This window comes from Petromyzon marinus, chromosome 24 (genome assembly GCF_048934315.1).
Source record: "Petromyzon marinus isolate PM22_M1 ecotype Great Lakes invasive population chromosome 24, UKy_Petmar_22M1.pri1.0, whole genome shotgun sequence".
NCBI lineage: Eukaryota > Metazoa > Chordata > Hyperoartia > Petromyzontiformes > Petromyzontidae > Petromyzon > Petromyzon marinus.
The window spans coordinates 9,903,718-9,923,488 of NC_133690.1; the positions used below are offsets into that span (position 1 = coordinate 9,903,718).

The following is a 19,771-nucleotide window of genomic DNA, read 5'->3' on the forward strand; positions in this document are numbered from 1 at the left end:
TACTTTAAAAAAAAGTACGCGATTCGCATTCTTTATTTCAGAGGGGGCAGAAAGCAAGCGAATGCATTTTTCGACTGTGTTTATCTCCATCTGAAATATCAGTCTTTTCGAGGAACCCCAAAGTTATCTTCCTTGTGTCACACTGCTGTGAAGAATAGCCATTGCCCAGAGAGCATTAGGAACACCGTCACCTGGCTTTTTGCCGATTTACGCTGTTGTTAATAATGGGGACATTGGCAAACAAATTAGCACAAAATATTAAGAAAATCGACTTTGAGTCAAAATAAAAAACCCGTTCTCCAGTTGCAGTATGTTTTGTTCGTAACGCAGTGGCTGTTAATGGCAATATGTTCATAAAGCAATGTTCAGCTTCTAAGAGAGGGTTGCGGTATTAATTTGCGCACTGCACTGTGAATCCGGTGACCTGAGTTTATATTCCCGGCCACGGCTGACGTGAGTGAGCGGCGACCGATATCTGAACCGGTTCTGCCAGAGCCCTTCCGCTTCTGTCACCAATCTGCACTGACCGCGATGGTGAAAAATGGTGAAACATGGTGAAATAATCTCCAAAACCAAAAGGCGTGGTTGGGAATCAAGTTGTTTGGCGCCGGCTCATCGCGTCGCTGCCTTCCCGCGTGTTTGTCTGTGGTTCCTCCTCGCTCCTCTTGAGAGAGTGGGCAAATGTACACCTTGTTACAAAGTTGATATTATTATTATTATCCATCAGTGGATTGACATGGAATGTATTATGATCGCCGCGTTGATTTTGTACGCTGAGTGACTAGGCATTTTCGAAGCGGGGTTCATGCTACGGAGGCGATTGCAAAATCTCTCACGGCTGTTGACCCCCCGTGTAAGTTTGGCTGGGGTGTCCCCGAGCGCACAATAGGGAACCGCGCTTGCCTTTCGCGAGCGGAGGCATTCGGAGATTGCGTCTCGAGTTCTCGTAAAGGTCATCTGCGTCACCCAGGCCAGCCAGACACGTCGGCGCGTCTGGCTGGCTCGCCCCCCCCCACACGGTAATCGCTCGCGCCGGCACGAAGGTGCCGCCATTCGACAAAGAGCCGTCATCGATATGCCACGATCATCATTTTCTTGCTGCTGCTGCTGCTGTTGTTTTGCCATTTGTTTGACGATGGCGTCCCATTTATCGAGATGCCAGTCCTCTTCGAAAAATGCGGTGTTCTTTGCCGTCCGTTCCTGCCGCTTTAGAAACAAAATCAACCCTTGGGGAATCGTTGGTGCGTGTGTGTCGAAGGTGCGCTTGAGGAATCTGTGGTTTTTAAAATGCTCGATCTGCCGGAGATTGATAGCACACTGCTGTCACAACGCCAGCCAATAATGTCTCTGCCAGAACTTTGATTGAAGTACAGCGTAAAGATGTTGGAGTCATTTATTTTTGGTGGAAACTGGGTTGGCAGATCTTGTACAGATGGAGCCAACCAGGACATGGGATACCTACCTATAGGGCAGCGATGTGGTGCCCGTGGGAAGGCAGTACATGAAGTAGGTCATCGACCTATATACGGGTGATGTTTATGCACTCTTTATGTGTAGGGTTTCCCTGGCTGCTCCACTTTCCACAAAAAAAACAATGCTGATAACCTGGTGAGGCGTTCCTACTTAGTACAGTGTTTGGAAGTAAAAATACATCTATAATCATTAGCCATGGTCAATCCACTGCTGGATGGAGCCCTCCCCAAGACACCATCGCCTCTCACGATCCTGTGATGCAATAAACCACCTAAGCGCCTGCGCGCGAAACTGAATTAATCGCAGGTGCCCAGTGGTTTATTACATCGCAAGGTCGTAGGAGGTGGCAGCGACGATGATTCAATTTTAAAAGACAACAGTTGACTGTAATGTTTTAGTGTTAGATATAGCGCTGACATTCATGCAAAGTGCTTCCCTGAGAAATCAAAGACAAGCTGGCAGCAGTCAGGCGGTGAGCTGGCACCGCCAACAATTGCCCAAGCTCTGCAGTCCTCTATATATTAAGGTGTTGCCAGTCAATTAATTACTGTTAATACAAGTGGGAGGAAACCGGAGCGCCGGGAGAAAACCCACGCATGCGAGGGGAGGGGGGGGGTGTGGCGGCACTGTCTCTATACGGAAGGGACAGATGATATTAGTCCGCACTTTGCCGTACCGACTTCTCCTGACGAGCCCAGAGGTGTGGCAGGCCCCCTCGGCGGCTACGAAAAAATCGTGGCGCCAAAAATTGTCGATCGCGTACAAAGTCAGTTTAACACGTAGGCTTACGCGACCGGTATTATTCACAATAAAGGTTTTTGGGTTCGATCGCGTTATTATGAATGTGTCACAACCCTCCAAGACCCCGACACTGCCAGTAAAAAATGTGCCACGTTAACAAAATGCCAATTAGTTACTTCTTCAGCCCACCGGTGTGTTTGAAGATCAGTAATCAGCCACTGAGCAAGTGACTCCTCTAGAGGGAATTGCAGTAAATATTGTGTATTACTTATTAAATTATTACTGATCTATTACGCAATTGCTTACTTAATTATACACTTCCAGGAAGCGTTTTCTTTAAGTGACTAGCCTTTTGCCTGTGCAAGGACGGATGTATTTCAGTAAATCTGAAACTTGCAAGCGAAAAGCAGACCGCGACGTGATATTAATTCCATCCATTCGTGTGCAATTTGTAAGGGCGCGGTGACACAGACTTATTTCATTTAAAGGTTATAATCCCTCGTTCATCATGACATCCTTTTTACTTCGATGTCTCAGTAGCGTCACGGAGATCACGTGACGTGAGGGTTCTGCCTTTGTAGTGAGGGTTGTGAGTTGACGCTGAGGAGGGGGGAGGAGGCGCCTCGCCCCCCCCCCCCCCATGTGGAGTGACGTCAGCCGCTAATTTTAATTAATGGGGGGGGGGGGGTCCATTTGGAGGACGTCACCTGTTCATTATTATTAATGATGGGCGGGGCTGTTTGATGTGGAGTGACGTCACCTGCTCATGATTATTAATGAGGGGGGAGGGTGCTCCATGTGGAGTGACGTCACCTGCTCATGATTATTAATGAGAGGGGGTCCATGTGGAGGATGTAAACAAAGAATATGAATAGGACGTAACCTGTTCATAATTTATTCATGAGGGGGGCTGGTCGACGTGGGGTGACGTCATTCGCAGGACACATTCATTCTTGGCTCATTATAGTAGTAAATACTCAATACATATTGCAAGTCCTTTTAGCGGAGTCACATGCTAAGTGGCTGATTACTGATCTATTACATAATTGCAATAACCACCCCCCCCCCCCACCTCTGCCTCTGATCTCGAAACCTGATGGGGTTCAACAATGATGACATCATCATGCACTATTTAAGACAGAAGATGCTGAATGTAATTGCCAGCGAAACGTCGTACTCAAATTCTAAATGTTGTGGATTCACCCTTCAAACACACCGGTGGGCTGAAGAAGTAACTAATTGGCATTTTGTTGACGTGACACTTTTTTTACTGATTGGCCGTGTCGGGTGCTGGAGAGTTGCGACACATTAATAAATAACGCGATCTAACCCGAAAACCTTTATTATGAACGCGTACAAAGTGGAAGCAAAACGGCGAAGGGTTTATTTTCTCCTGAGACGCATTTGAAGCAAATGCTCCACCTTCTTATTGGTTCTTTTGGTAAAGTCACGTAGAATGGAAATAAAATAATAAAAATAAAACATACACACACATATGCAGAATGCCAACTTACAAGGTGGAGCATTTCGATTTAAAGCTTTCGTGACTGCAGGGATTCATCTTCTTGGTTCTTTCGGTAAAGTCACCACGTAGAATGGAAATGAAATAATCAAAATAAAACATACCGAAAGAACCAAGAAGATGAATCCCTGAAGTCACGAAAGCTTTAAATCGAAATGCTCCACCTTGTAAGGTGGCATTCTGTGTGTGTGTGTGACTCCTGATCGCGCAAACGAGTTCACAAAAGGACGTGTCTGCCGTGCGTTGCGGGGTGCTGCCCACCGTGTTCCACCACCCCTGCTGGTTCGCCTCTCTCGAATGTTGCAAATGAATGAGGGGATAAATCCCCATTGTACGGAGCGAGGTGAGGCCACATACATTTTATTTTGTTTTACAAAGAGCTGTTATACAAAAGGGGTTGATCTCCCAACACTCCGCTCCGCTATGCTGGATGATGAAGCCCTCCAGGGCCAATGTGCCCATGGACGACTAACAGGTCCCTGCAGGGTGGGCTGGTAGGAACATTGGAATTTTGCGCAATTTTATTTTTACACCCCAACAGCACGAGATTTCACTTCGTTAAAGTATTGAAAGGGGACGGACGGATGGACACATTAATGTATTGCAGGCTGGTACACTCAGTTTACAACTTCGTTCCTACCAGTAAAACGTGTCTTTATCGTATGCGGAGACGCGGGACGGAGTTCTGCTTATAAGTAAACTCATTATCTTGCGATTATGATGATGCTGCGTTGTTAACACTGGTGCACAAGCACAATTAATAAAATAAAACATTTATTTGTCAATAACGCTGCGACTTCCAAAAGAAAACGTTTATCATAGGCGAAGTGTCCAGGAAATGGCTGCAGAGAGGCCAGAGAGACGGAGTTTAGAAGGGTTGGAGACTGCGTTTAACACCATGGAGCCTGATGAGATTTACATTTTAGAAATGCATTCTCATGACCAATTTTTACATAGACATTCATAGTTTACCTATTCCATTCTTTGAATAGATCAGTTCCCTGCCTACAAGTTTCAGCTTTTACTCATAAAGGATTGGCTTAAACGTCACCTTGAAATATCGAAATAAGGTGCAACCCCTAATAAGATTTATGTTTTGAGAATTTCCTTCTTAGGTGAACTTAGCAGCAGGAGCAACTGGCGTACTAAACACCACGGCGCGTTGTTAATTTCACACAGTTGTCGGACGGGTTTTAGCGCATGCAGGGACCAGTGTCAACAACGGTAGCGACAATTCCACTCTGCAGGACGTGCGGCTAAGTTTATTTTACTTTAGAAAAACGTGAAATGAAAGTGCCGTCGATGTCTTTTGGAACGTTTAAATATTTATTCGTCGAGAGTTGCCCGGTGCCTCGGGGGAGGAGAGTGCGTTCCGTCATCGTGTGTGGTGACTCGCGCCCGTGACTCTAGGGGTGCCTGGGTTCGAGCCCCATCTGGGATGGACGTAAATTTGTCGTGACCCTAATGTGCGGTGAAAGGGCTTTGTGCGCAAGTGACATTCATGGCGTCGGCCTAATCACCGATGACTCAAAAAATGGCAAAGTATCATCTCCGCTCGAACGAGCAATGGGTGCGGCGCTTATCTCAGCAGAATCGAAACCCTTGGCGGAAACTCTTCCATACTTTTCACACATTGTACGTAAATATCATTCGTCTGATTCAACATGTGTATCGTGAGCAATTGCTGTAATCGAATCGTATTTCATCGATGTATTGTTACATCCCTACCTGGCTTCATCCACACATGGTGCAAGTCTTTATTTTTTGTGACAGCCACTTGACTTTCCCCAAAGTGGAAGCAATTTTTATCAACCCCAGTCTAGTGTTGCCACCTGTTCTGGAGTTTGACCCAGATTTGTTATCTGTGTTCGGGTGGGCAGAATTAATTTGTACCGAGATCTGGTACTGGTATTGTGTTGAACTTCATTCCAGTACACTCCACGCTTTTATGATAGGCCTAGGCTGACTGAAATGTATGTCCGGCTTGGGTCTGCGACAAAAGGTGACAACTCTACCCCAGATGGGCCGAGTCTCCCCCACGCCTGGTATTTGAACCCGCGGCCTCACGATCACTCGCGCCATCGCCCCAACGGCCAACTCTGCCGGACAACCTCGAGCGACCGGGCCAAACGCAAGTTGAGGTCCGATGGCTCTGGCTGTGGTGCCGTCTCCACCGGACACGATCGCCCGCACGTGCGTGTGCCCTGCCCGCCTTGCACTGTACATTCCGCTGAGCTCCCAGAGCCGGGACTGGGCTGTCCTTTGTGTGCCCATCTGCCGGTAAGTGCGGTCATTCCCCGCATTCTTTTGTCTCAGGCCTGGGGGAGGGTGGGTCTCGAGAGGGAGGGAGCAGGTGTGTGCGTCCGACCCGACAGGAGCGATGGGATTAACGGAGTCAGGGGTGCTGCGGAGATGGGAGCAGAGAAGTCCCATCTGAAAATGATTTTCACAGTGGCCCGGGTGGCTCAGCAGGATAACACCGCCATGTGTGTGGCTCGCGAGAGAGAGAGCACTGTCCGGCACTGCTGTGATTGTGAGTGGGGATAACCTGGATCCTCAAGGGTGGTGAGGTGATCGCCTCGGCTTACTCACTAATGACTCTAACAGAAGCCTCAACATTTTTGACTAAGACCCAATTCAGCAAATTTCTACTCAGAGAATCGAAATTTTCATCTTGATCGAATGGTATTTGTCAAACTGGACAATGGGTCACTTGAAAAGGTCTCAGTGGTAGTTCTGTGATATCTGCTTCCACGGACCACTCTCCGGAGCAATTAAACCTTTCGCAGCTGCTGTGTGCATTGTAGCATTGCAAGATGTTAAAAGGTGGCAGCAGCTTTGGGAGGCCTTCATCCAGCAGTGGAGTTACCATGGCTGATGATGATGGCCGATTCTTTAAAAAATGGTGGCGGTGCTCTGTTGGGATTATCAATAGTCCATAGCCATCATGAATCCTGACAAAGCCCCTTCTGGAGGGGTAATTTCCGTAGTGGATTGTATGGTTGGCAAATAGTGCCCCTCACATTAGCATGGGAAAGAAGAGTTTCACTGCAGTAATATGATTTGGTATTGATTTTTACTGAGAGTTTTGTTTATTTATACTGCTTTGACTTGGCCGTACGGTACTAAAGTGTTTTTTCGCCAGGACATTCCATTTCACATTTATTCAGTGACAAGGTTACAGTGAAAACACACGAAAACAAAATCCTTTTACGTAAGAATGAGATTTTGGGGGGCGATCGTACACACGTAATTATTATTCGCCAGCACTCCCAAGCCTTGCGTCATTGACTCTGAATTCACGAAGTCGATGGCAGCCCAGCGCCAGCCCTTCATGGGGGGGGGGGGGGGGAAATCGACAAAAACCTCAACGGTGATTCATTTCCTCGTCTGCGCCAACCGCCAGTGCGTGCGGCGTTTTTCTGGCCGGCGTCATTTGGTTGTGGCACTTGACGCGTTTGTGGCCCGCGAAAGGTTTTTCTCATCCCCATCGCTGCGGCAGCAGGCCCAGGATGGTGACGGAGGTGGCAGAGGAGGAGGTGGTTGTAATTGTAGTGGGTCGGGTGGTTGTGGTCGTGGTTCGGTATTTAGTTATTGCATTTATTGTTGCTAGCTGACGTAGGTTGCCTTATCATTTTTCAGTCGAGCAAGCCACGTCTTGCGATAACATCCCAAACAAAAACGCTCACTCGTGGCACCTCCACAGAACCGTCAACCCAGCGCCATCACGAACGTGGCAGCCGCAATCGGATCTCGTAACCAGGAGTGTGCCGAGTGAAGGGGCGCCGTGGTGGCGAGATGTTAACTACCTCGCCTGGTATGCAGGAGGTCGTGGGTTCAATCCCGACCCTGACGATGCATGTACATTTGGAGTTTGCATGTCTCTCTCCCCATGGTTGCATGGATTTTTCTCCGGGTCCTCCGGTTTTTCCCTCAACATTTAGAAACACGTGTTTCGATTATTTGGCTGCTATAAATTTCCACATGCTAAGCCACTACGTTTGGCTATTATTTGTGGCCAGATTGTTTCTAAAAAAAGAGCTATATAGCTCAGTGGGCCTTAACCTGCTAAAATAAAAAAAATAGTTTAGTTTCGAAGTAGATTGGTGATTGCAGCTTTAAATAGGGTTACCTATTATAAGCAGCTAATGGTCAGTTGGGACAATGTATCTGGTAGTGGAGTCATGGGCAAAAGTTACATTTCTCCTGCTCACACCTTTGTTGGTCGGCCCTGCATTGGTGGTGGAGATTACATATTCCCAAGCAGGGGGTCAGTATTGTCCATAGCTGCAACCACTACTGATTTAAAATGAAGTGCTACTCATTTTATTGGGGTCCTGGAAAAGTTTGATCGGCTGAGTCGACCCCCGATTGGGATTTTCATTCGCAGTGTATCTGATCACAAGTCGATTTGTCTTCATACTATTGCTGTTTTATCCGCAAAAAAAATAACATGAATCAGAATCTTTATGTCGACTGGAGGAATCCAATGAGCTATGCAGCTCTTTTTCACAGGTGTCCAGTGTGGGCGGGTCAGCAATAATTAGGAAAAGACTCGGGGAAGCCTCCCTGAGTCAGGGAAGCCTCCCTGAGTCTTTTGGCTGCTAGCCGTCGCACAAAGACGGTCACCCGCCATCGCGCGCTTTCAGATGCGCTTCCGCGGCCGTCGAGAACGCTCTTCCTTCTGATATTAGGAATCCACTGGAGCTACGCACTTTCAAATCATTGGGATTGAGGACTCATTTCTTAACAACGTCTTTTTATGGCATCATCATGTCCATTGAAACCTAAATCTGCATGAGCATGGTTAAAACACGAACCACGAGTTCTTGAGCATCTCAATTCAGATTCACATCTCTTTGTGTTTCGTTTGTTGTCCTTCCCCACGCCTCCGATAAGCGCGGTTGGCTACGTACGGTGCGAGAGAAGTTCAACATGCGTACATACATACGCATCGTAATTTCATCACGGAGGGCGTCCCAGTGAAAAGTTTTTTTTTTTCTGGCTGGGGCAGCTCGAGCGCCCGTGGGCGAGCGGGGGCACAGCGTGGCCCCGGCGAGCGTGACCGCCGCGCGCTCGTTTCCTTTCGCAACGCTACCGCTCAGAATTTGCATCGCCTGACAAAGTCCACGACTTCCTCGCCGCACCTTTAAGTTCGCGGCCGGGTCAAAGGCGGCAATCTCCTTCCGGCTCTCGGAGGAGTGCGTGACAAGGGTCTCCTGCGTGAAAAAATAAGAATAGATTTTACCCTTTTTGTGCCAATAAAACAGGTGTTAAGATGTTCAGCCACCAAATAGAAACCTTTTTTTGCAAGGAATCATGTCTCCATTAACCACACGTACTTGTGGTGAACATGCAAACAGACATGCTCTGATGATAACATACGCATTGTCTTTGAAACTGATTGGCCTATACCAGAGACAACAGGGTTCTTTAGGGCCCAGTCTCACCAGTGTCAGACCAGGGAACGCCAAAAGTTGAACAGTACAGGGACAATGCCACACGTATCTGAGCATCTATAGCTCGCCATGAGCAGCTATAAAATGGGACCTTTTTTCAGTATCAAAGTCTGAAAAAACAACGATATACGTTTTACCTCTTACACTTTTGTGTTCGGGTCGTAGCGCGCGTCGTTCCGCACGGTGCCGCGCGTTTCCTGCACCGCGTGCTTGGGAGCTTTTTCAGGAACTGGATTACGTCGGACATCAGCGGTGGCAGCAGCAGCAGCAGGAACTATATCACCGTTTCCTGAATAAGGTCCCAAGCACGTGGAGAAAAACGTCGGGCGTAACGCTCAACAACGCGCAGTATAACACCCAAAACACATCGGAGAGCTACCTTACTCACCCGTTTATAAGGCACACTCCCCCCCCTCCCGCCACTGCGTTTTTAAGAAAAAGTTAGGGGTGCGTTTGTGAATCTAATAGAGACACCTGTGTATGTGTGAGACCAGATTAGAATCGCATTATTGCCACCGGGCACAAATTCGGAGTGCGCCTTACTTTCCAGAGCGTCTTATCATGACGGAGAATACAGTAGACTACAGTACAACCAGGACGCAGTGGGAAACGTTGCGGCTGAACCCCGGTCCACGTGGACATGACCTCAGCCCTGCTGCTTTGCATCTGCCACTCTGCTGGGTTCACATGCATATTGGACGGATCGTTATCTGGATCAGGGTTTACGGTCAGGTGTTGTGGTGTGCACGTACCCTTTCTGCTGTGCTCTTTATTTAGGCAAAGGTCACAGTGTCCCCCCCATCCCCCCACCACCACCGCGCTGGAATGAGCGATGTGCACGCAAAATGAAACCGGAGCGCCCGGACTTTAAACTTGCGCATATTATTTTTAACACGGATCAGCATCGCGTGTCCACATAGGAAGGAATCTGTGTCCACGTGCAACGCTTGTTCCCTTTTTCGTGTTTAAAAAAAGGAACCCCACTGAGTCTCGGGGGATATTTTTTTTTCTGGAGGATCGTGCATCGAGATGTTTAGCCATTGTCTTTGCCACCGTCCACTGGTTGCTAGTTAGTGTTCACTAGAAGCTAGTTAGTGTTCACTAGAAGAAACGCTGCTAACCCGGAGGAGGGAAAGACCGCCCCTCATACCTCCCATAAGAAGCCACCCATAATTGTCCATCTGCTTAGATAAGAAGAAGGGTTCCTATTGATTGGGCTCTCAAAGAAGCAGAGCATTCTGGGAGAAGTAAAAGGGGCGGCCGTGGATTATTATGTTTGGAGAGCTGATAAGAGGAGCAATGGGATTGTGAAGACCGCGAAAGACATTGGAACACATTGATTGATGCCTTGGCCTATCGCAACGGGATGATATAGTCACAGTTCATTGTTTATTCGGGAAATCCCGTGCACATACATGTAGGGTAGCTCTTCTAATTTTGAACGCAGAGATGTTGAGTCTATTTGTGTGGGAGGACACTGGAGTACCCAGAGAAAGCCCTTGTCTACATTTATATTCATCATCATCACTTTAACAAAAATAAACGAAAAACTACACATGTAGGATCAACGTGCATTTGTAGTTTTTGGCTGCTGTAAATTTCCACGTGATAAGCTATCATTTGTGGCCAGGTCACTTCTGAAAAAGAGCTACATAGCTCAGTGAACCGTAGCTGGTAAAATCAAAAGTTAATGCTTTCTTTTGGCTGCCGCTCCGTTCGAGAGTTCTCGACCGACGGCCACCGATCCCCATCCAGCGACGCGTTCGCCCGCCCTAGCCACTCGCGTGACCACGATCAACGGCGGTGTCTCCCGCGATTGCCGCCGGTCCTCGCGATCCACCGCCCTGAGCACCGGAGTTACGATTGGGTGACGGCGCCGAGAGCTCCGCGAGGTTTCACGGTAAACGGACGGAGTGGCGGCCGCTCGCATTGCGCTGCCCCGCACTGACTGCCGGCGTGATTTTTCTTCGCTTCGAGCGCAGGTTAAGTGCGGCGCGTGCAACAAGCGCCGTCTCTCGGCGCGTCGTCGCGGCAATCGGCTGGTGGCTAACGTTGCGTAAGCGTCCGCGCACGTGCATACGCACGCGCGCTACGTTCGTCTGTTTGTGCGTATGTTGGAATTGTGGTGCGCGCGCAAGTGAGTGTTGTTCTGTGCCCGTATCCATCAGTGACTGCTGAGGCTGTGTCTTGAATTTTTCCATTGAATAAAGGAGATGTATGCATCGGCCGGTTGATGTTAAAATGCGGTTGATAGTTCCACCGGTGCCTTTGAGAAGGAGAAACATTGAAGCGGGGATGTGCGATGGTGTTTTTGGTCTCGAATTAGGTGTTAATTCTGGACGTCCGCGTTGCTCCGCTCTGTTTTTGTTGTGACGACAACGAGTCGCTTGTTGACGTTCGTGTGCCTCGCTGTAAATCGCACGTGTTCCTCCTCGCCTCCTCTCGATGGGAGACTCCCTGTGGCGTGGCGTTCACGTGTGACTCGTGGCTAGGATGTGCCACCCCGGTGCGGAATTGCGTGTCCAGCGACTGGATAGAATCGGCGCTTTGTTTTCCAACGACCGCACCCCAATTCTAAACCTCCGAGCATCTCCCGCTCTCTTAACGAGCGGTGGAGCAGCACTCCCCTCCCCTGGGCCTCCCCTAGATCGACTCAGCCTCAAATGAGTAGCTGGTGCGGTGTGTAAACATCGCCACTGGGAAGACAAAGGCGGCCGGGCGCGGTGCTGGCCACCCACCCCCTCGTGTGCCGTGCCAGCCTTCATAGGTGCGCGCTAAGAGCACTTGCCTCAACAGTCTGTGAAGGCTACACGGGGGACCTTTGACTTTGTTTTTTGTCCGCTGTGCGAGCAGGAAGAGCAAGAAGGAGAAGGAGAAATCGTCGGAGACGAAGAAGCTCTACCTGGAGCTCGAGTACGCACGCGCGCACGTCACCGACTGCGACTTCCGCTCGCTCGTGCGGCTCCCTCCAGCCATCGACCGCAACGAGTGGCTCGCCACCTACAGTGAGTCACGCTCCGCCACGGGGGGGGGAGGGGGGACACCGGGGACCGGTGATGGGAGTGGTGATGGGGGGGACGGTAATGGGTGGGCGGTGATAGGTGAGTGGTGATGTGGGGCAGTGATGGTAGCAGTGGTGGGGGTGCGGTGATAGGAGGACAGTGATGGGGGGGGGGGGTGTTGATGGGAAGCAGTGATAGCGGCGGTCAGGCCCAGAGAAGCGGTGTGGGACCTTTAGGAGCAGAATGGGTTTGGGGAGCAGTGGGGAGTTTAAGGAACGTCAATTCAGATCGAGCATCGACATTGCCTTTGTGAATGTGGACACCCTGCTTAAATAACATAATTATAAGTGTCACCGTTTTTCGGTGAGCATTGGATGGTGCCCATCTCTGTTTGCGGTCCCGAGCCAGTGGTGGAGAATCCACATTCCTATGACGGGGGCCAACCTATGATGTTGAACATGCATTGTTGAATTTAATTTTTAGAGTGATGCTGTTATGACGATGGGCCACTTGAGCCAGATATAAAAAAAAAATTAAATCAAAACTTAATGTATTTACAATAACTCGAGTCTCTAGACACATTTTCAGGAGTGTTCTGCAACAGGATGTTTGCCCATTTTAGTCTCAGTGTTGTGTATCCACAGTAAATACATCACAAACACAAGGGAATAACCCTCAAATGGGTCCATGAATTCACCCGCTTATACTGCCACTTGCTGGCCACCTCGCAGCCCGACGGGATTGAGGGTTTCACAGAGCCATCGCGATCCACCGATCCTTGGCTCCCGAAGCGCCGCATCACAGGGCGTGCGCCGCCTCGCCCGGTGCTGGCGCAAGCGTCGGGGGTGGTGTGGGTGCGAAGGACCCTGCCGTGCATTGGGAGGGCAGTCGCCCTCCAACGACAACAGAGGGCGGAGGAGCGACGCTCACAACAATAAAGCTTGGGCCCCCACTGGGCGGCGAAAATGCAGAAAGTTGGCGTCTCGGTCAGTCAACCCATGGCACTTGCTGGGTCTGTCCCGTGACCTCCTGTCAGCGGGACTTCTACACTTCACGCGGCCTCAAAAGTGCACCTGGCCTGGCACAGGCACCGTGGTGACGTGGCCGCCACTTAGTGGCGAATGGCGGGTGTTTGTTGTTGTTGTGGGTGTCGCACCCTGTGATTTGTCGACGTCACTGGCGCAAATACAACTTCCACATTCCTGTGGCAAAGGCCAGTCTCTCCCATGAGGCCAGTCTTCTCCCATGAGGCGAGTCTCTCCATAAGGCCAGTCTATCCATAAGGCCACTCAATCCACATGACAAACTACTGTTGACTTCCCGCAGAGTGGCTGTCATATTTATCGTCGGGGAGGGGCGTCGGTCATGGTCTCTGTCCGTTCGTCTCCATTGGTCGTCCTGAGTCAGTGGAGTAAATTCCACGTTCCCCGACGGCAGACACCAGTCTATCCATGGCGTAAGCATTGTTGCCTTTGCTTGAAGAGATACTGTTTTAATAAACCCAGAGGGCTTATGTTGTTGATGATGATGACGAAGGACTTGGTTGAATTCCAAACGAAACGCAAAAAATTTAGCACCGAGCTAAATTATATAATTCTACACCGAGGAACAGCAGCTGCAGTGTCCCTAAAGTCTCCCGTTGACTGCCTTGAGAACCTCCGATTAGGACGGTTGGCTACGTACGGTGCGAAAGAAGTTCAACATACACACGTCCCTCACGGTGTACCCCCCCTCCATGCACGCCCAGAGGGCCTGAGCAAGCATTGCACCGCCAGTCCTACGCTCGTTTAACTTTCCACCTACCTGTTGTAAAAGAGATAATGAATCTCTCTGGGCGTTCACCCGGTTTATCAGTCCCCCCCAGGCTCAGCGCAAGACTTGTTGTTGCTGTTGTTGTTGCTGCTGCTGCTGGCCTTTGTTGTGTAATTGGTCGATCGTGACACGGGGAGGGCTCGCCCACCATTGAGTGGAAAATAACCGGAGCGCACTGCTCTATGGAAACATGTCACAATGGCAAAAACATTTCACAGAATTAACAACTTTTACGGAAACGCGATCCCAATATGTAAACACTGTTACATATAATGTATAGATGATCGTGTTTGTGATGGCCGCTCTGCTGTTTTTAGTTGTGCGTTATTATGTAAGCTGCCGACACAGTTTTGTAGGTTATGTAGGTTATGTAAAGTACACGTTTTCGAATTTACATATAAAAAAAGACAATCTCTTGTCGTGCCGACCCTTGCGTTCTCAGACGCGCCATATTCCGCGGATTATAAGACGCGCTATTTCCCACCCACCTCCACCGTGCTTTTTAAGGAAAGGCCAGGAGACACGCGTCTTTGTAATCCGGAGAATCCGTTGCCGTGTCCGTACGACGCGCGCTCATCGAGACATTCAGCGGTAGGCGAGGCGGCGACGCACGCACTTCACGAGCGAGAAGCGCCCGAGTTCCACTCGCGACTCGGGAGCCACGCTCCTCGTGCAGTTTGTTTTGAGTTTGTGCGGTCTCTCCTCAGTTCCGCGTGGGTTTCCCTCCGGCTTCTCCGATTTCTTCCGATGGCAAGCAAACAAACAAAAAAACACGCCACGTGACCGGCGTTGGACGAACATCCCGATGTAGAAAAAGCATCATCAGACTCGGCATGGATTTTCTGGGTAAATAAGTCATAATCAGGGTTTAACAGCAGTTTGATTATTCTCCTCTCCTGCGCATGGGTTTCCTCCAGGCATCGCTTGCGATTAAGATTTCAAATGAACAGCAGTCCACTGTTTTAGTCATGCCCCATAAATATCTCTGAAGTTCACCCCCGCATCTCCCATCTTGACTGGATGTCAAAACTTAACATCATCCTGTCAAATATTGCTTTTCTTCAATACATCATCATCATCACTTCCAAAAAAAAGATTCATTTAGGAACTGGACCAAACATCCCAAGCAGGGACCTAATAAAAGTAGGCATTTAGGTTGTCCTTGATAAATGGGCTTTCCTGGGCCTTTTAAGTGTTCATCAACAACTCGTATTAACATTATTTGTAAGTCAGCTCAAGCCTTCCGTAAATCACGTGACGTCTGTGTGGCCACACCCACATGGAATCCCTCTCCTCTCCCTGCGAAAACAAGACGCAGCTCCGTGCCACTCAATTCTGCTCGCTCCTTCTCTCCTCTCTTCCCTCATCCCCTCCGATCGTCGTCGCCATCGCCGTCTCGTCCCGACATCTCGGCACGGTCATTCTTTTAACCCCCCTCCTACCCCTCCCTGCCCGCCGCTCCTTCTTTCTCCCTGCTGCGCATCTTGAGCCGTGCCTGCTGTCTATCACAAGGCCCGCATGTAGCCTATCCTCAGCTCTACTGAACCTTTCATGGGTCACGTTTTTCAATTCCTTTTCCCACTCTTTCGCTTCTCTCTTCCCCTTCCCGTTCTTTTGTCCATGCATTATTTCCTACTCCCCGTGGTGAGCCACAGGTAAAAGGTTGTTTTTTTTATCACGAACATTAGAAAACAATTGCCTCGTTGGATGTAGTTTACAAACAAAAGGCTGAATTTGTTTTGCACGTGACGAAAAACACGGCTGTTTGACCCCAATGCGCTTCCTCCACCCTCCTTTGCAGGGCTGTTTTTTTTTTGCCCGGGGGGGGGGGGTGTCATTGTCATCAGAGTCACAAACTCGTGAGAATGTCTCTGAAGGAGAAGTGACTCGTTGAAGTGACTGGTTGAGACCGGCTCGTTTTTCTCGGGTGTCCTCACAAGCTGCCCAACTCTCCAGCGCCGATGGGCACGCGGTGCCATTTCGGTTGTGCTGCGAGTGCCGTCCCAGCCTTCGTAGGTGCTCACTATCAGCACTTGCCCCAACAGCCTGTTCAGGCTATACGGGGGATCTTTGTCTTTGTTGTTGTGACCTGCAGTGTGGTGGTTGAGGCGAAACAGACAGTCCGGTGGTCCGAGGGCGCTGGTGCGTGCGGAAGAGCGGTGCAGCAGTGCTTCACGCACTGTTCTTCGAAGCCGTTTACCGGAGTTTGATTCGTGGCCGTGGCCAACATATGCGCGGAGAAAATATGAACGGCCTTTCTTAGCGTGTCTGCATCTAAATGTGTGTGCCTTTGTGTGTGTGTGTGTGAGTCTGTGGGCATGTCTTCGGGTGTGTGTCTCTGTGTTTATGTGACTCAAATGTGTTCGTCGAGTGTAGCGGTTAGCGCGCTGCGCTTCGAATCCAGCGACCAGAGTTCGATTGCCGCTCACGGCCAACAGCGGTGACAAATATATGAACTGTTCCTGGGCCTCCCCTAGGTCGTCTCGGCCTCAAATGAGTACCCAGTGCAGTGTGTAAACATCAGGACTGGGGAAACAAAGGCGGCCGGGCGTGGTTCTGGCCACCCACTCACTTGTGTGCTGTGCCGGACTTAATATGTGCTTTCAAACAGCACTTGCCCCAAAAGTTTGTTGAGGCAATACATGAGACCTTTGTCTGTGGGTCTGTGAGCATGTGTGTCTGTTTATGTATCTGAAAATGTGTGTGTGTGTATGTATGGGTCCGCGGGCAATCCTGGGATATCTTTGTGTCTCTGAATGTCTACGTATCTGAAAGTATGTGTCAGTGTGCGTGCGTCTGCTGTATATACGTCTGTTTGTGGGCATACCTGCACGTGCGCGTGTTTGTGTCGTCGTACGTCTGAATGTCTACGAACCTACATTGGCGGGTGTGCCCGTGTCCGGAGTGTGCGTTCGTCTGTCGTCTGCGGGCACACCTGCACGTACGTTTGCGTGCGCATGCCTACTGGCCCGCACGACCTTTGCCCTCCGCTCCCCCCATCCCATGCCAGCTATTGTTCTGCGGGCCCCCTGGACGGGCCGGACCGAGCCAAGAGAGAGTGCACGTTGCATCCTCTCTCTGGGGCTCACCGGCGTCTGCGTCAATGGGGCTCCGCAGTGGCGAGATGTTAACTCCCCCGCCTGGTATACAGGAGGTCGTGGGTTCGATCCCGACCGTGATGCCCGCTGCTGTATATTTGGAGTCTGCATCTTCTCCCCGTGGTTGCATGGATTTTTCTCCGGGTCCTTCGGTTTTTCCCTCCACATTTCGAATTCGCAACGCGCGTTTGGAGTATTTGTCTGCTGAACATTTCCACGTAATGAGCCAGTTCGTTGGGCTATCGTTTGTGGCCAGGTCGCTCGTGAACACAAATCCTTACCTGGTAAAATGAAACATTGTTAATGGGGACTCTGCTACCACGACAGGGGCTCGGGTGATGTTTCGGCCGTCGCTCCGTGACTCCTTTTGTTGAGACTTCCGATTCCCGAGGCTGTCCTCCCCCCTCCCCCCTCTGTTCTCCAACCGCTTCAGGGCCACGCTTTTACATTTGTTGGCTCACCTTCCCGAAGCGGTGAGGTCAAAAGTTCAAGGGATTCCATGCTCAATCGAGCGTCACTGGGGCGGTGTTCATCTCCCGTTGACGGTCGCTGAGCCAGCGGTGGAATTCCACACTCTCGTGGCCGGGGCCGAGTCTGTCCGTAGGACAGTCGCCGTAGATTTCTCCAGAGATTGCTGCGAGTTCAAATCCCAATCAGTTGGAGTCGGCCACATCGGTTCTTTGGCCAATAAAATTTGCACCGCTTTGGGGTAAATCAATCGTGGTTGTCGAATGGAGAGACTGGCTCCCACCATTGTAATGTGGAAATTCCATCGCTGGTTCATGACCATCAATTGAGAAGAAGAACAGCGCCCCAGCAGCTGCTCAGCGGGGAGTCACTATGACTTCAGATCATTTCTTTGTTTTGCTTGTAAAGCTTTAGTAAGCATTAAGACTTTGACATGAGGCTCTTGGGCATTAGTGTTTTTTGTCAGTTTAATCGTTGAATATTTGAACGTGTTGAATGAAAGTAGATTGCCTTGAGACTCCTCACACCTAAAAGTGAAAAACATTCAAACACACGTAGCTCTTTGCCTGGTATGTTGAACTTCTTTTGCACCGTACACAGTAAACCGTGCCAATTGGAGGTGCAATTATGTAATTTATTTCACCTACAGGAGAACTCTTATCCATAGTGATGGTGGGTGAACGTTGCAGAAAATGGGGCGAAAATGTCGCACGATTCCTCTTACCAGGTTAAGAAATTACGGATAATAGAAAGCTCTCCCATGAAGCAAGATGCGATATTTTTCAGATAGTAGGAAAAATAAGGTTTACGGATAATAGGACTTTTTTCAGCTCCTAAAGCTCCAGCGGATAATGGAGTCGTGAGTAATAGGATTACGAAGGAGAGGAGTCCTGTGAATCTATCTCAGGCGGCCGTCAGGAGGCTGCTTATTGTGCTGCCTCTTCAAAAAGCACCTTTTTTAGCGTGCCAGTGGTTGGGCGATTTGACTCGCGCGACAGCTCCATCTCTGGAGCGATCCACCAACCCCCTCGACATGTCGAGGATTACAGGCGTGGTGGACTCGCCACCACAGCAGGTGCCGGTTATTTATACTCTGCAAATTGAGAAGCTTTGGGCAAATCCCAAAAGCCATTTGATTTAGAATGGTCTTTTTGTTTGACCCTGGAACACGTAAATCCTTCTAATGCGCTCAGCTCGGAGCGGCTAAACGATCCGAATAAATAAACGTGAGCAGCGGGCAACGTGGCCCAGCGCGCTGGACGGTCCTTAATTTGGCTTAATCTCCCCGCTTGCCCGCTCTCAGGACATTTCCCGTCCGTGCGTGGGTGTTTTTTCGTGGCTACGCATTGCCCACCCGCCCTCCGCCCACCTCCGCCCCCCACCCCCTCCTCTTCCTCACCGAAAAGGGGGGCCAGAGCCAGTGAGTTAGCTACCCGGCATGCGGAGCGAAACGTTGGACATCGTTCCAAACAGCGCCACGGCGGGCACGGGCCGGAAACGTGTCGGAGAGCGGATGTTCCGTTTCGTTCGATGGCCTTGCAGTCCTCGTCACCCTGGTGTGCAGTCTAAACTCGGACAGATATGGGCGGCAGGGTTTGTGAGATTTCACACGTACGTACGTACGTTTGAGGAAGTGCGGTCAAATAGTCCCCAAAGGTGCGTAAATGTTTTGGGCAGGGCTGGCTAGGTGGCCAGAACATGGAAATACAGCAAAATGCATTGTTGTACTCTACGTCTGTGCTCCCCACATCTGTGCTGCCCGCCTTCCTCAACCCGCACTGACCAGCGTGGTGAAGTATGGTGAAGTAACCCCCACGACCCGCACGGCGTGAGGAGGCCCTCCTCCAGCAGTGGATTGACAAAATGGCTGTCCGTTTACACGCGCGTGCACACACACACACACACGCGCGTTTATCCATCACGAATGTTAGGGCACCCGACTAATAAATCCCAGGTGGGGTCAGCTCTGCTGCTCATCCCCTCCGGGGTTGATCAAGTGCGTGCTGGTTTTTGGAAACCCAAGTGGTTGTGCTGTTCGGAGACTGGGCCCTGCCGTAATAATGTAGATTGGCGCACGCCCGTCCGATTACCATCGTTGGCTACGGACGGTCGGAAAGAAGTTCAACATACATGCAGAGACAAAGATCCCCCGTATAGCCTAAACGAACTGTTGGGATAAGTTCTGTTAGCACGGAC

At 50.1% G+C, this 19,771-nt stretch overlaps 1 protein-coding gene and 1 long non-coding RNA gene across 5 annotated transcripts in view; one reads left to right on the forward strand and one right to left on the reverse strand.

The window, feature by feature from the left end:
• The window catches only part of LOC116945524 (MOB kinase activator 2-like), an 81,734-nt gene that overhangs the window by 39,699 nt on the left and 22,264 nt on the right, over nt 1–19,771 (forward strand). For both annotated transcript variants that reach the window (XM_076069395.1, XM_032959887.2), the window contains one exon: nt 12,049–12,200. In XM_076069395.1, coding sequence (XP_075925510.1) covers nt 12,049–12,200 — 152 coding nt within the window. The remainder of the gene's footprint in view (nt 1–12,048; nt 12,201–19,771) is intronic.
• On the reverse strand, nt 6,882–9,772 carry LOC142928907 (uncharacterized). 3 transcript variants are annotated; one of them, XR_012945201.1, is made up of 3 exons: nt 9,739–9,772; nt 9,333–9,484; nt 6,882–8,955 (listed from the first exon to the last, which is right to left on the reverse strand). It is a non-coding gene; the product is annotated as an uncharacterized LOC142928907 (long non-coding RNA). The 3 variants fall into 3 exon arrangements; XR_012945200.1 differs by lacking the exon at nt 9,739–9,772 and having other exon boundaries at nt 6,882–7,066; nt 8,884–8,955; nt 9,333–9,575; XR_012945199.1 differs by lacking the exon at nt 9,739–9,772 and having other exon boundaries at nt 9,333–9,575.